This window comes from Coffea eugenioides, chromosome 8 (assembly GCF_003713205.1).
Source record: "Coffea eugenioides isolate CCC68of chromosome 8, Ceug_1.0, whole genome shotgun sequence".
NCBI classification, from domain to species: domain Eukaryota; kingdom Viridiplantae; phylum Streptophyta; class Magnoliopsida; order Gentianales; family Rubiaceae; genus Coffea; species Coffea eugenioides.
In genome coordinates, this window is record NC_040042.1 from 38,251,705 (window position 1) to 38,269,190 (window position 17,486).

Here is a 17,486-nt window from a genome sequence, read left to right on the forward strand (position 1 = left end):
GGGCTGTGAATTTAAGTTCTTCCTAAAATGAATTGAGTTAATTGAGAGAATAATAGCTTAGACTTGTTAACACTCATGATATATTTAGAGGAAAAATCCAATACTAAATGACAACGATTTAATCAATAGAAACAAATTAATAGATAACTCATCTCTTTAATTTTAGAAATTTCCGTGTTTGTATCTATTATTTAAGAATGTCATAATTTAGAATCATTTTTTGTAGGTGGACTCTATTTAGAAAGAGTTGGTACTTTTGGTATTTCATTTTATATAATTTTGTTGTTCCTTGCATGCCCTGAGCATGACTTGAACAAGGCCCTGGATTTTGTTGAAGTAAATTACGCTCTGACAAATACTTTGGGATGACATTGTCCGTTTTGCTTTGTTTTGGTCTTTCGCCTCCATTTCTACTTCAGCTAAGAATCTCAATATTAATCAGTGTGTTTGGATTGAGATAATTTAAAATAAAATAATTTACTTCACAAATTTCAATCATTTTTTTATCTTTTCAATCACCTTTTTATCTCACATACATTATATCATAAAAAGTGTTACAGTAATTATTTCAAATAAATCATTCAAATAAACTCTTTTCCAAACAAATTGTGTGTTTGGGAGAAGCAGCGAAGAAATTTCTCTACCACACACGAATATTATTCAATTTGTAGACCCTCAACGCCTAAAAAAAGTTAAAACTCTCGAAACTAGAGACACTTTCTTAGACTTTTCTCAAAGTATTTCTAGTGTCTCATTTAGGTCGTCAATATTTCTAAATACTCTCCCAACTCGGCCTGGCCATTCGTCTGTGGATGATATGGAGTGGACACTCTATGGAGCACACCATACTTACGAAACAATGCAGTGATTGTCTTATTGCGGAAATGGGTGCCCCTGTCACTCACTATAGCCCTCGGCATTCCAAAACGGACAAAAATGTTAGATTTTATAAAATCTGCAACCACTCTCGAATCATTAGTCCGGGTGGCCTTCGCCTCCATCCATTTGGAAACATAATCGACAGCAAGTATAATGTATAGAAAACCAAAGGACGGGGGGAAAGGACCCATGAAATTTATGCCCCAGACATCAAAAATCTCAACAAATAATATGGGGGTTTGACTCATTTGATCTCTACGAGAGATATTCCCCACCCTTTGACACTTATCACAAGATTTGCAAAACAAATATGCATCCTTAAAGAGACTAGGCCAATAAAAACCACTTTTTAACACCTTACGAGCCGTCCGCTTTGGATCAAAATGTCCTCCACATGCAAACGAATGACAGAAAGTTAGAATAGAATGAAACTCACCAGCACTTACACATCTTCTTATCATCTGGTCCGAGCAATGCCTCCACAGGTACGATTCATCCCAAATATAGTGCTTGGCGTCACTTCTTAACTTATCTCTTTTAGCCTTTGGCCAACCTGCAGGTAATTGGTTCGTTACCAAAAAAATTGACAATATCAGCGTACCAAAGTATTGACGAATCAATGGCTAATAATTGTTCATCAGGGGATGATTCTCTCAACGGTAGATCCTCTTGATTTGTGAGCAACCGGCTCAAATGATCAGCTACCAAATTCTCGGCTCCGCTCTTGTCTTTGATCTCTAGATCGACCTGATCAGCCTCGATTTTGCATCCTTCTTCGCCAACAGGTACCGCAAGGCTGCATGGTCAAAGAAAACAATCACTTTTGTACCCAATAAATATGACCTAAATTTTTCTAGTGCAAAAACAATGGCAAGTAATTCTTTCTCTGTCGTGGAGTAATTAAATTGAGCTCCACTTAATGCTCTCGACGCGTAGTAGATCGCGTGTGGCACTTTTCCAATTCTTTGCCCCAACACGGCCCCCACGGCATAGTCACTCGCGTCGCACATGATTTCAAACGGAAGGCTCCAATCTGGGGGTTGAATGACAGGCGGCGATGTCAACGACTCCTTCAATTTATCAAAAGCCACCTTACATTCATTTGTGAAATCAAATAGCACGTCCTTCTGCAGTAACTTGAACAGGGGTGCTCCTATCTTTGAAAAGTTTTTGATAAACCTCCTGTAAAATCCTGCATGGCCAAAAAACGAATGCACTTTTCGTACACATACGGGGTAAGGTAGAGCAGAAATGAGGTCTATTTTAGCTCTATCTACCTCTATTCCCTTAGCCGACACAACGTGCCCTAAGACAATGCCGTGGTCTACCATAAAGTGACATTTTTCCCAATTAAGCATCAAATTCGTCTCTATGCATCTTTTCAGAATTAGAGCCAGATTCTCAAGGCATTCATCAAAACTGTCCCCGTACACACTAAAATCATCCATGAACACCTCAATTATTTTTTTCACATATTTTGAGAAAATACTTACCATGCACCTTTGGAAAGTTGCCGGAGCATTGCAGAGACCGAAAGGCATCCGGCGATAAGCGAATGTACCGAACGGGCATGTGAATGTAGTCTTTTCCTGGTCTTCTGGTGCTATCGCGATCTGAAAGTAACCTGAAAAGCCATCCAAGAAACAATAGTAAACACGACCTGCCAATCGTTCTACCATCTGATCAATAAAAGGGAGGGGGAAATGGTCCTTTTTAGTCACAGAATTTAGCCTCCGGTAGTCGATGCACTGGCGCCAACCAGTAGCTTTTCTAACCGGGACCATATCACCCTCCTGGTTCTCCTCTACGGTCACTCTCGCCTTTTTCGGGACCACTTGGATAGGGCTCACCCACGGACTGTCTGAGATAGCGAAAATGATCCTCACCTCTAGGAGTTTAAGTATCTCCTTTTTCACAACTTCCATCATTAGGGGGTTCAGCCTCCGTTGCGCCTGTCTTACCGGTTTCGCATCTTCTTCGAGCCGAATTCGGTGCATGCATAAGGATGGACTTACTCCCTTTATATCTGCTATGCTCCACCCAATTGCCTCCTTATGCTCCCTAAGGATTCGCACCAGTCTGTCCTCTTGACTTGAGGATAGATGTGCAGAGATGATCACCGGAAGTGTCTCTCGGTCTCCTAGGAATGCGTACTTTAGATGCTTCGGGAAAGGCTTTAGTTCTAACTCCGGTGCCTGCACAACTGAAGGAAGTAACTTTGTCTGAGCCTCTGGCACAAAAAGAGAAGGGAGCTCATACCTTGGAGATACGGTGGGTAGTGAGTGTAAGGCTTCGACAGCATGGAGCAACTCTTCCTTTAGGTCCACATCACGAGTTACACCCAACTCCAGATGCTTGATCAAAGCCACTTCCAATGCGTCTTCGCCATCTAATTCGAAAGTTTCCTGCACAAAAGGCTCAATAACACTCAAAGCGAAAACTGAGTTAGATTCCTCTAGATACTTCATCGCCTCAAAGATATTAAAATTCACAGTTTCACCATCAAATTCAATTGACAAGGTACCCTCATTCACATCTATCTTAGTCCTGGCAGTGCTAAGAAACGATCTACCTAACAAGATAGGTGACGGGTTTAATGATTTCTCATCTCCCATGTCCAGGATATAAAAATTCGCAGGAAATACTAATTCATTTACCTGGACCAAGACATCCTCAACTAACCCCTCTGGATAAGTATTTGTGCGATCAGCTAGTTGGATTATGATGGCTGTTTCTTTAAGTGGCCCAAGATTTAGAGAAGCAAAAATGGTCTTTGGCATCACATTGATTGACGCCCCTCAATCTAACATTGCTTTTCTAATTGGTGTATTTTCGATTTTGCACGGGATCGTGAATATGCCTGGATCTCCACACTTGGGCGGGAGCTTTCTTTGGAGCATGGCTGAAACATTCTCTCCCACCGCTACTCTTTCGTCCCCCTTCAATTTCCTCTTATGGGTACATAAATCCTTGAGAAATTTCGGGTACTTTGGCACTTGCTTAATTGCTTCCAACAAGGGGATGTTGATCTCCACTTTTTTGAACACGTCCAGGATCTCTCTTTCCTTCTCTGCCTTCTTCGTCTTCGCCAACCTGCAAGGAAAAGGGGGTAAATTAGATTTAACGGGTATTGATGGTATAAAAGTTACCTCAGGACCTCCACGAATGTGTCCTTCTTCCTCTATCTGCTTCTCGATCTCGTCTTCACTTTTACTCTTCAAGTTCGTGACCTTCGGCCCCTCCACTTCCTTGCCACTCCTTAATGTCATTGCACTTACATTTCTGGGATTTGTCTCAGGTTGTGATGGCAGTTTCCCATACACGTGGGACTCCAGGCGATTTATGGCAGTTGCCATTTGACTCATGCGAGTCTCCATATCTTTCATGCCTGCTTTGGTATCCTGTTGGAACTGAGTAGTGCTCGCGACCAAGGACCTAGTCTCTTGCTGGGGTTGAGCAGTGGTCGTGACTAAGGTCCTAGTCTCCTGCTGGAGTTGAGTGGTAGTCGTGGCCAAACTCTTGACAATTTTCTCCAAAGAACTCCCTGAGCTCGAGGACGAGGGTTGAGACTTCTGTTGCCAAGGTTGCTGAAATCCTGGTGGATGATTGGAGAATGCATTTTGTGGCCTATTACCATAGCTGAAATTGGGGTGATCTCTCCAACCTGGATTGTACGTGTTGGAGTATGGATCGTACTGCCTACGAGGCGCGGGCACACCTCCAACCATGTTCATTTGTTCAGCCCTATCCTCTTGCAACATAGGGCATGAGTCAGTATGGTGGCCCATATTTGTGCATATTCCACAGGCCTTTACTTGGGGCATATTCCCCACAGCTAATTGTCGAATAACGGATGTGAGCTCCGACAACTGTTGCTGAATAGATGTCGACTCCACCTCATTAATCCTGCGGGTGGGGTTGCTCTCACGGAAGCCAAACTGTTGAGAATTTTCTGCCATCGACTCAATGAGTAGCCATGCTTTCCTTGGTGTTTTGTTCGCTAATGCTGCCCCACTTGCAGCGTCAATGATGCTCCTATCAGTTGATTGGAGTCCTTCATAGAAGTATTGGATTAACAGTTGCTCACTAATTTGATGCTGCGGGCATCTAGTACACAATTTATTAAACCTTTCCCAATATTCATACAAGGACTCCCCGGGATACTGTTTGATGCTGCAAATCTCCTTCCTCAAACTCGCAGCCCGGGATGCAGGAAAGAATTTTTCCAAAAACTTCTTTTTCAACTGTGCCCATGTGGTAATACTACCTGCTGGTAGGTAGTACAGCCAAACTTTAGCTGCATCCTTGAGAGAGAATGGAAAAACTCTCAGTCTAATTTGCTCTTCAGTGACCCCAGGAGGTTTCATACTAGAGCAGACCACCTCGAACTCCTTAACGTGCTTGTGGGGTTCTTCGCCAGAGAGACCATAGAAAGAAGGTAAGAGGTGAATCAACCCCGACTTCAGTTCGAAAGCAGTATTCTCAGCCAAAGTGAGGAATGTAATGCATAAGGGCTGGTGAGTCAGCTCCGGGGCAGCCAGCTCCCTTAATGTTTGGGTGTTGGCCATGCTTGCTTCGTCTTCTACTGCCTCGTTTGCAATAAATAAGTGCCCTTCTTTTCGTCTCTTGGTCTCTTGCCTCCGCTTACGCGCTGCCTTCTCAACCTCAGAGTCGTATATCAATTCACCTGTGCGAGAAGAACGGGGCATAAACTAGCAAAAATACCAAAAAGAATAAAATAAATAAATAAAAACTGAATTTGAAAAGAAACAAATAATCCAAACGCCAGCTCCCCGGCAACGGCGCCAAAAATTGACAGGTGCCGAACCTGTGCAATAATAATTACTAAAAAGTCCTAATTACCACCACAATTAATTATAAACAAATCCAAGTACTAGAGCAGGGACCCTAGGTGTGCAATGGGTTACTTGATTCACCCTGTTCCCGAAGAGTTTGCTTGATCCGATATACCAAATTTGTCTATAAAAATATTGAATTTGCGTACAATGGCAAGTAGGGTCGATTCCACAGGGAGCAGGTAGGAAATTATTTCTTTCCAAATTAGTAGAACGAAATTGGGGAATTTTCAATGGGAGGCAAATAAAAATGAAATAAAACAAACAAAATTCAAAACTAACTCACAAAGCACAATTCACTAAAAATAGCAATTAATAAAAGTTCTATCCAAAAGATCAACTGTTCAGGCACGGTCCAATTAAATGATCATTGATGCAAAGATATTTCATCCATTCGTTACTAGGTTGGTTATAGTTATCAATAAGTTCTGACAACCAGTTCTTCCTTACCTTTTCGACAGTCAAGGTACGACCATTGAGTGCTTCCCTAACCAGATAACAACCCTAGGTACGACCATAGAAATTTAATTACCCAATTGCATTAAAGCTAGAAGAACCCAACCCTAACCAACAAACACGCTAAGAGGATTTATTTAAGTTAGATCTTACGTTTCCCCAACATAAAACCAATTATGGTGGTCGCCACTAGGTATCAACTAAACGAACAATTACAAATTCAATTTAGTTAATGTGACAGTAGGCTATTAAATTAAATCAAATATCCGGCCGTTGATATTTAATCAATAAAATACCCATGAACAATTAATTCAGGAAACGCATGAATAGCAATAAATTGGAAGAAATAATGAAGATTCGATTAGATCTCACAGATATTATGGACCGCGCCCTCACGTCAACCTTTGGGTAGAGGAGGAAATTAGCCGCTCCTCATCGTATCAACCTTGCGCGAATTAATTAATTTCGTCCACGAAAACATCAAAGAATCTGGAACAGTGAAGTAGCGAAGAAGGAAAAAGGAAAGCGTCTTCCTTATCTCTGCGTTGGCATTCGTACTGAATCCCGAAATTCAATGCCAAAGCCCACACAAATTGTACAGATCCGAAGACAAAAGTGAAAGAGTCAAACGTAAAGGCCAAAAGCAAGGGGAAGAAAAGTCTTTTTCGTCTGACCCATTCGGCCAAAATAAGAAAAGTTAAAACTATCTAATCTCCTATGCAATTGCTGCCGAAGAGGAAAACAAAAGCAAAGGAAAGCGTCTGACCAATCTTGCAAAAAGGTAAAAACTAAAGCTAAAAGTAGTGATGCCTCTGAATCTCGCTTTTTCTTCTTTATATAGCCGCCGCCAGAAGCTCTCAGTCGTCTGGCCCAATTCATTGAAACAAAAGCTAGCCTTTTGGAGTTTTTATCCCATGCTTCTCGCGGTTCACGTGGACCGGGGTCCGACTTTTCGGTAACATCTACCTTTTCTGGCATGGCCACGCTCTGAGACGAAGGGTCTTCTGAAAATTTGCCTCAAGAGATCATTTTTAATGCCGACCACCTACAATTCACACAAACATCAAATATGAGTGACATTCCAATTCTTAGCACCATGAATAGCCAAAATTAGGACAAAATAACAATGCAAAATGTGCCAAATAACTGCTCTATCATTCTCCCAATTTTTATATTCGTGGACCACAATTTATTATTGTTTCATGTCTACAACAGTCAGTCAGTCTACTAAATGACTGGTCCACTTCATCCAACCACTTGGTAGGAAGGACCAAACAGTTGCTGTTGACTTACTTTCTAAGTCTATAATTTTAAACTTGCATTTTAGTACCCTGCATCATGTCTACTCTGCAAGGACCGGAAGACTTTAGTCTCCTCGTAAAAATACTAGGGAGATGGACAAAGATAGAAAAGGTTTCAAATCATAAATTACAGTTCTGAAAAAAAAATCATAAATTACAGTAACCATTTTTCTTTAAGCTATACTTGTTCACTATTAATATCTATTGCAAATGATAAATATCTTTCGGGATAAGACAAAGTTTGTTTGTCTATAATATACACTAATATAACAGACTGATTAGAACCACAGAGCGTAGTTTTAAAATATTTTAAAATGTGAAGAATGATTTTCTGTAGTAAATCAATTCTTTACGTGATCTTGCACAGTTAGAATTGTTATGATTCAAGAATTGTATCTTATAGTCATTGATCAAAAAAATTTTCAAAGTTTTGTTTCATGTGAATACGTATTTACATAAGAAGCGCAAGTGATCAGAATCATTGTCTAAAGTTGAGGCATCATTTGGTGGTAAAATTTTAATGAATTTAACCGTTACCAAGGATCTGATCGTAAGTCCAAACTCCAAAGTCAGATCAAATCAAAAGAAACTTCTCAATTCTCAAAAGTGAGTTCGGTCCTTGGATCTGGCTCGAAGCAAATCATATCCGGCATCAAATTTAGTAAGGAAAATTTTCCTTACTTCTCAGAACAGGATCCGACCTCGAGGTCTGATTTGAAGCAAATGCCAGATCTTTGAGTAGATCTAATTTTCTTGCTATCTCATTCATAGGCACCCGAATTGGGCTAAAAAGAGATGGTTTGCTGTGAGTTTACAGAGGAACTCTGTTTCTTTGTCTTCCATGGATAATCTTTGGAGAGATTAACAGGTATTGATGCATACATACAGCTTCGGTAAACAACTAGGTTTCCGTCCAAAAAGAACCGCCCGAGCGGAGTTCCCTTGGATTCGACCTAACTTTCACTATCATACTATAAAAATTTCTTATTTGTGATTGTGGAATTAGTATTATTTTTTGGAGGTTTCGACAAGCGTCCATAGTGACTAGAAGATTTTCTAGGGCATGTTTGGGTTTGGGTCACTTATTGAAAAGTACTTATATAATAGAACTTTTAATAAAAGTACTTATTAACTACTTAAATACTTTTAAATATATTGTTTGGAGACATAATTCAATAAATACTTATTGTATTGAATAATGTATAATTTAAAAATTTTTAAAAGTTTTTATCTCTTTATTTAGTTCATAATATAGGATAAGATGATTAAATTTGATGTTTTATTTTTTAAATCACAAAAACTACTCTAAAAGTACAAAATTTAGATTTTACTAAAAGTGCTTTTAATACCAAAAGCTCTGCTCCTAGTTTTATGCGATAATATTTACCAAACACTTTAAAAATATTTTTAGCACATAAAAATACTTTTTTACCAAAAGCACTGCAATCCCAAACGAAGCCTAGTTGCCGTTGTTAGCATGTCTTGCTTTTTCTTTATAAACATACGAAGTGATTGTGTAGGTGATGATGCATATGATATCATGCCCTCTAATATTAAATGAAGTCGTTTGCTTTTTTTATTCCTCGGTCAGTCAGCATTTGATTTTTTTCCTTTGTTTTCAGTTAAGAGTTGTGTTGAGCTTTAAGATTAACTTGTGAAGAGAATGATAAGAGAATGTATGAGATTTATCTCGAACAAGGTTCATATGCTGACTTGACTTAAAGATTGGACCAAGAATTGGTTGAGTCTGCCTATCACAATTTATTAAAATCCTTGAAAGGTTGACTTGGTTTTTTAGTTTCAAAATTGGCATATTTGTTTTCCAACTACACAAAGAATTGGTCAAACGGCTCTAACACTAGCTTCGTTAAAGTGACAAGTATAGAAAATTACTCCTCACTAATCTGAGATGAAATCAAGTTTCAGACAGTTCTGCAATTTCATATACTTATGGAGATTGATTTTAGTATCAACAAGAAATGGAATTATGGAGATCCATTTTTTCTCGGAGAAGAGGAATAGATTTGTAAATTAAGAGTTGACTGAAAGTTTCTACATTATCGGACAATATTAAGCATGGACTAAATACGCTTATTGTATAATGTATATTATGGAAGCATAAGATCCAAGCATAGTATGGAAGCATAAAAATGTTCAAGCAGAATTGAGCCAATTGACTACCTTTCAAAACATACAATTCTTGTAAAGAAAGACTAGGAATGTATTTGAATCATCCATTCATTTTTTCAAAGAAAAAGCCTTAGATGTCTTCTTTATCAGTTCATCGAACTAGCAACTTCATCTTGTTTGATTTAGACCAGCAAGCAGCTGCAAATCAAGATTTCAAGCATTAGGACGAGCAGACATCCTTTTCCATGCTAGTGGGCACAACACATATAGTATAACTTTTCTCTTGTTTCCCTTTTTTTTTTTTTGGGGTCTACAATGGATTCTGAATGATAGCAACCGGTTAGCTCACAAGACTTCGTCCAAAATAAAAGAATTTATCTAAAATAGAAAAAACAAATGAACTTCAACTTGTGGGCTGTATTAAATTCTCGAGCATACCTGTGGCTATCAAACTTGAAGATTTTCTTGATGTACCCTCACACCAAGTAAGACATCCTTAATGAGATGTAATTTTCTGACAACTTCATTCATGTGCATCCGATCATTCGGCAATTTTGCAGAGCACTTCAGTCCGATTTTTAATAGGGAAATAATGCAATCAATCTCTCTTCCACCATTAATAGTTTCCTCCCCATGAATAATTCTACTGTTTTCATCTCTTCCTTCAGAAAGAAGCGACGGGTCCACGATCTTGGAGACTTGTTCATGCAAAGCCCTGTTAACATAGTTGTGCATATCTAACTCATCCATGAACATATCATCTATTGGCCTCCTCTTTGTGATCATCTCTAGCAAAAGAATGCCGTAGCTGTAGACATCCCCTGGAGTTGATGCCGCATGACCCATTCCATACTCTGAATTTTTGTTTCTAGATATATTATTGTTATGTTGCAAAGGAGAAGCTATATATATATATATATATCTACATATATAATCTAAGGAAGTAAATTAAATATAGCTGCTATGTTTAAGTACTAGTTTGTAAATAAGACTTAATTGAAATTGTTAAAATGAATCACTATAAATTGGGTCAAGTATCTCCTTAAAACTAATGTCAATTATAACCCGTGAAAGTGCCAACTTTAAGTGCCAAATAGTAGTCCGTGCACAATTACCTAGAGCTGCATAACCGATTGTTCCTTTTATAGCAATAGTACTGCTGCCTTCTTGCTCGGAAGATCTGTTGACGGGTTTCGGGAGAAGCCTTGCCAATCCAAAATCACCCACATGGGCAACAAGATCATTGTCAAGAAGAATGTTACTTGGTTTTAGATCACAATGGACAATCTCAGCTTCACAGTGGTTGTGAAGATACTGCAATGCTGAAGCCACATCAATTGCAATGTTCAGCTTCTGAGAAAGATTAAGACTTCTTGAGCTTGTTGCCTGATCAGTTGTCTCTGCAGGATGCAGACACAAGTCCGGATTCCCATTTTCCATGAACTCATAGACTAGAGCTTTGAATTCATCACCCCTGGAATCAATACTGGAGCAATAACTCACGATAGAAACGAGGTTTCTATGGCGAATATTTCTCAATGTTTTACACTCAGCCTTAAAACTTTTTTTAGCTCCATTCTTTTGAAGATCAAGAACTTTAACTGCTACAAGCTTATTGCCATGTTTTTCTAGTGTGCCTTTGTAGACAGCTCCAAAATGTCCTGAACCAATTAAGTTTTCTGGAGAAAATCCTGAAGTTGCACGATGAAGTTCATGGTAAGAAATTCGCAAGAGCTCATCGATTCTTGGGGGCATGCTAGAGAATCCTGCTACCATTCTTCTTTCTCTTTTTCGATGTACCAAGAGATATAACAACACTGTACCAAGAACCAGAAGCGATGCCGGTAACACAATGGACAGCAATATGATAACCTTCAGCTTTCCTCTGTTTTTCCCTCTGATAACTCTGCAAGGTGGGAACTCCAATTCTGGAATTCCTCCACAGAGTTTGTTGTTGCCAATCAATGATATTTGACTTGCATTGCTGAAAATCCCTGTGTTTGGTAGCTCTCCCTCGATGTCATTATAGGAAAGGTTTAAGTGCCTCAAAAACTGAAGCTTCTCAAGTTCTCTGGGTATTGGACCAGTCAAGTTATTACTCGAAAGGTCTATTTGCTGGATGCTCTTCAAAGAAGCCAAATTTGGTGGAATTGTTCCTTGGAAAAAATTGGCTTGCATGGAAAGATTCACTAGATTTGAACAATCAGCAAGTGATATGGGTATATCTCCAGCAAGTTGGTTATGGGAAACATTGAAATCCACCAAATGTATAAGCTTTCCAATTTCAGAAGGCAGAGAACCGCTAAACGAATTTTCACCCATTTTCATGTACATCAGTGATGAGTGCGTCTGCAAAAACTGTGGTGATATAATTCCAGTAAATTTGTTTTGAGATATATCCAGATATTGCAAATTTTGACAGTTCATAAGAACATTGTCAAATAGATTACCCCCTTCAAACTGGTTAGCTGATAACTCCAGACGGTATAGAGCAGTGGCATTACATAGGGTAGAGACTATCTGTCCTGACAACTCATTTTGGGCTAGACTCAGAAGTTGCAAATTTTGTAATTTGCCAAAATCTCTTGGAATGAGCCCAAAAAGAGTGTTTGCTTCAAGGGTAAGGATATATATATTGACAAGATCTCCAAACCCTTCTGGAATAGTTCCTGACAGTTGATTTCCCCCCATGTACAATTCAGTGAGTTGATGTGAGAGATTGGCCATGACTTTAGGTATATTACTTCCAAAATTATTGCCACTCAACGAAAAAACGCTTAGATCACTGCAGTTGGTCAATGATGCAATAAAATCTAAGTCTCCAGTTGAATTACTGCCGAAGAGGTTTCTTTCAAGATTTAAAAATTGAAGATTAGTCAGATCTCCTAAATTAGTTGGAATTTGGCCTTTAAACTCATTACTAGGAATCTCAATTCGCTCAAGCCGAGAAGCATTGGTGATTGAAGTCGGAAAGTTTCCATAGAACTTGTTTCCCCCAAGATATAATTCTTGCAGATTTGGTAGGGTGTGACCTATGTTGGTTGGGAGATTGCCATGAAAGGAATTGGAGGCTACTGAAAATGAAATAATGGCTGAACTATTAAAGACACAGGCAGGAATTATACCAGATAGTTTATTTCCTCCAACTGTTAACACAGCAACCTTTTTTAAGAGCCCCATCTCCATGGGCAAATTTCCCTCCAGATTGTTGAAGCCCAGGCTGAGTCCGATCAATGATGATGATAAGTTCCCAATGGAGGAGGGAATCTCTCCTGTCAAATTGTTTGAATAAATATTAAAATTTTCAAGCTTCTTCAAATTGCTCAGCTGATCCATTGGAATTTTCCCTTCCAGATTGTTCCCCGCTAGGCTAATATTTATCAACTCTGAGCAGTAGCTCAGGTTTGCTGGGATTTTTCCACTGATTGCGTTACTTGAGAGGTTCAAGACTCTCAGCTTGAAGAGGCGACCGAATTCTTGGGGAATCCCACCACGGAATTGATTCTCCTCAAGATGGATGAATCTCATGAAGCTTAGATTTCCGACATGAGGAGATATGGTTCCAGACAACTGCTTATGCCGTAGAGTCAAGGCTATGACCCTTTGATGTTGAGTACCACATGTGACTCCTTCCCACTGACAATGGTGTTGTGAATGGTACCAGGAATTCAGGACTCCAAACGGATCATCGTATATCTGATTCTTGAATTCGAGCAGAGCAAGACGATCAGTCTCATTTTGAAATTGTTTAGAAGCTGAAACATGGCTTACTGAAAGGTTCATGGCAACTAAGAGAAGGAGAAATATGTTTGCTAATGTTGATGATGAGCGAAATCCCCACATGGTATTGGGGACTTCAATGAGCTGTTGGATGCGAGATGGAATAATTTGCAACAAATTGATGATTGAATGATAAAAGTTTCTGTGGAATGGGATCAATGTTTGAGCTGTTATAGATTCTTGTAGTTCCGCTCTATAGATTCTTGGAACGAAATATGGACTTAATTTTCTTGGTATATTTTCGAGTAAAATGAGCTAAACTTCGTTGTGAGAACTTAATACAGAAATGGTCAGCGAGCTGTTACAGATTCTTGTAGTTCTGCTTTATATAGTCCACACAACTGGAACAAATGGACTTAGGCACCGTTGTTCGGGGTTGCGGTGCTTTTGGTAATAAAAAAAAAAAAGAAAGAAAAACACTCTTAGGTGTTAAAAGTATTTTTAAAGTGTTTGGTAAATATCATCCCATAAAATTAGGAGTAGAGCTTTTGGTGATAAAAACACTTTTAACAAAGGCTCAAATTTGATACTTTTAGAGAAACCTTTGTGATTTAAAAAAAAAATAAAACATCAAATTAAATCATTTTATCTTATATTATGAATCAAATAAAGAGATAAACGCTTTTAAATATTTTCAAATTACACGTTATCCAATACAATAAGTACTCATTGAACTATATCCCCAAATAATATATTTAAAAGCAACTAAGCAGTTAATAAGTATTTTTTTTATTAAAAATTCTATACTTTTTTAATAATTTAACACGACCCAAACGGGCCCTTAATTGTCTTGGTATTTATTTTTGGAGAAAAATGAGCTAAACTTCGTCATCAGAACTTAATTCAGAAATGGTCAGTGAGCTTCCAGCAACTTACAATTTAGTAACCTTTACGTATCAACGTCTATCAATTTGGAAAATGGCCTGGACAGAGAATATATAGAAATCAAATGTGCCTCTATTTCTAAATTCTGGTTGCTCTGCTCTAAGTCTACACAAACATACAAAACTGAGCACAAATATTTTATCTGAGCTGAGGTCGGAGAAAATGTATTCCTCTCTCTTGACCTAAACAACAAACGTATTTTCTTCGTCTTACTTAGTTATATTTTTATTCCTTTTTCCTTATCTTCTAATTAACAACCAACCTAATGTCTTCTCTCAACTTACGCTTCTTTGTGTGTTTTACGAGATGTCAACCACAATTTTTGCGATGACTTGTCAGCGGCGGATTTGTATGTAGGAGCCTTCAAATGCTTTTTACTCTAATCATTTAGTTTCCTTGAAATTCATTTTAATTTACCACTCATTAGTTAAATACTTTCTTTGGACTTTTTCCAATAAAATAAATATAGAATTAAGTAATCGTTTGTGCAATGAAAAATAAAGAGAAAGTAATATTTTCCAATACAGCATACTTAACAATATCACAGGCAAACGAGCAGTTTAAAAATGTTTAGCATGCTTTTAAAAAGAAAATGACTATTTTATTAGTAAGTTTTAGCATGTCATTTTGGGTTATATTAATCATGATATGCATGTATTACATTTACTTGTTATACAAATGCTATTGTTATGGCTTTCAGAAAAAATAAGAAGATATTTAATATTAATTTTGCTTCCACTAGAAATTATTTCTGGCTCTGCGCTGTGACCAGTGTAAAGGTTTGCATTAGCATGTTCGTATCTCAGAAAACCTTTTCTATGAGAAACATTATTTCCAAAAGCTAAACAGTAAAATTAATAGAATGGAAAAATCGTCCAACAGATCAAATTTGGTTCAAAGTTTTATGCATGACTAAGTTTCTTTCTTATTTTGCTTCAGTGTTTTATGCATGATTAAGTTTCTTTCTTATTTATTCTTAGGTAAGTTATACTTTATCATCTTGTATATCAAAGCCTTTCCACATAATCCCTTCGTGATTAAACTAAAGTGTCAAGCGATAGGAGATAACGTTCAAACTATAGAATCTCGCCTCAAACAAAGACCCTAGGACGTAATTGGATCTACCATTGTTTTTGGTATAAAAGTTCCTGTAAAATTCGGAAATGCCTATAATGGATTAATTGAAATATCAAGATTATCCTCATTTCAAAGCTAAAATGACTGGAATGGCAAAAATATATACAAACTAGTTTTGTACCCGTTCGTTGAATGGGAATCGTCGAAAAAAATAAATTATTTAGTTAATTTTATAAAAATGTTGATATAAAATACAAATTTAATGTATAATCTATTATAACTTGTCTTAAGTATATTACTATGTGCGCATTGTAATATAAAGTATTCTTATAATATAAATTTAAACATCTAATTCAGTGAATAATAATTCAAAAATGAAAAAAATAACATTCAACAATACCATAACATTCAAAAACTTGAAAATAAATAAAAAAAAATGTAGTAAATAGTATCAAATAATATTCTATTCTTTAGAAACTTATTTTTGTTTTTCTTCTGTTTGAACATTCTCCTCGATTTGTCCGTGCAACTCAGCATTTATTGATTTTCCATTATCACTGCATGATAGCAAAGTAGGATAACTAAGTATGAAAAAAATAAATGATTTATCGCATTCAAGATTGTATATAACAATACGTAAAGATTATAATTTAAGAAAGTAAAATAGTATATTAAATCTACCTTCTCATGGAAATATTTTTATGAGAATTCCCTTCTTCTATGATTTTTGTTGAACCCTCTGATGAATGATTCATATGAAGTGTATTGAAATGCTGTTGATTAGAATCATCTGTTGTACTAATTGGGATCTAGGAAGAAGATGCTTCAGATTGGTATTGATCGTCGGTTCCACCAATCTGATAATAATTTATCAAAATTAAAGGCAAAAATATTATGTGAGATATAATATGTGAAACATAAGACAAATTTATTGCACATTACCTGTGAAAACATGAAATGCATTTCCCTCCCGAAATCACAGTGGTATCATCTAGTCACTGTAAATCTATTACTACCTTGTTCCAGATTGTAATTGTTCAACTTGATTTGGAACACAAAAGGTTTTCACGTAATCTTATTTATAATTGTTGACACGATTTCATTGCTAAATCCTTCCTGGAAATGAAATGCGTAATAGATTTTTTTTGGTTTGAATATTCAACGGCTGAGATAAGTGTCGGATTGTCTAATATTAGTAAAAATATTTTAAAAAATTAGATATAAATTTACCTTGTTAAATTCTTCAAGAACAAAAGAAAGTTTGTATTCTATTACTTTTTCAGCCTCTTGATCAAATATAACAAATCAAGCACTACTGGTTGCATCACTTGTCAAGACTTTTAACATATACCTGTATAAATACACATATTCTAAAAGTTATGTTTATGTAGATATTGTAACAATTAAAATGATAAAAAGGTTAACACCTACGACAAACCTCAATTTAGGATATTCCACATTTTGATTGCAAGCATTACACAGTTTAGGATACTTCATATTTTTCTTACAATACAGGGCCTTCGATGTCGACTACTGACAACATTTGAGAATACTCATGCTAAGAATTGAGATTTTGCTCATATTCGACATTTGTGTGAATCGTAGGTGGTCGGCGTTAAAAGTAATTTTTTGAAGAAAAATTTCAGAAGACTCGTCATTTCAGGGCGTGTCCACGCCAGAACTGAGGAGGCTCACCCAAAAGTCGGACCCGCGGGCTTGGTAGCAGCAAAAGTGGGCAATTAGAAGGTTGGGTTCACGCGGACCAGACGCATGGGATTAAAACTCAAAAAGGATTAGCCTTTGTGGCATGAATTGGGTCAGACGTTTTTCTTGGCTCCTGGCGGCACTACAAAAGAAAGAAAGAAAAAAGCCAAAGGGGGTCTTATCAATCAGAATTAGTTTTAGCCCTTGCTGGGAGAGTCAGACGTCTCTCTTTTCTTTCTTTTCTCTCGTCGGCAGCAATTGGAAAAAAGCCGGATCACGTGGGCTTAGGAGTTTACTTTTCAATTCTTCCCTGTAGACGCTTCGGACGTTCGTTTTTCATTCTGTACGATTTTTCATCAGCTTTTATCCCTTTTCTTGACTCTGCTCCAGTAGGGACACGATATAAGAAAAGATACTA

General features: G+C 37.4%; 1 protein-coding gene and 1 non-coding gene across 2 annotated transcripts; one reads left to right on the plus strand and one right to left on the minus strand.

Annotated features, from left to right (window-relative positions):
* Positions 1-4,968: 4,968 nt before the first annotated feature.
* Positions 4,969-5,075, plus strand: LOC113781803. The gene has a single exon (XR_003469708.1). It is a non-coding gene; the product is annotated as a small nucleolar RNA R71 (small nucleolar RNA).
* A 5,552-nt stretch (positions 5,076-10,627) lies between these two features.
* Positions 10,628-13,465, minus strand: LOC113780708 (LRR receptor-like serine/threonine-protein kinase EFR). The gene has a single exon (XM_027326488.1). The coding sequence runs from the start codon at positions 13,463-13,465 to the stop codon at positions 10,628-10,630; it is 2,838 nt and encodes a 945-aa protein (XP_027182289.1).
* Between the last annotated feature and the right edge of the window lie 4,021 nt (positions 13,466-17,486).

Excerpts from the sequence above, each read along its gene's own strand:
- LOC113780708 (XM_027326488.1), bottom strand. The coding sequence starts at position 13,465 with ATGTGGGGATTTCGCTCATCATCAACATTAGCAAACATATTTCTCCTT.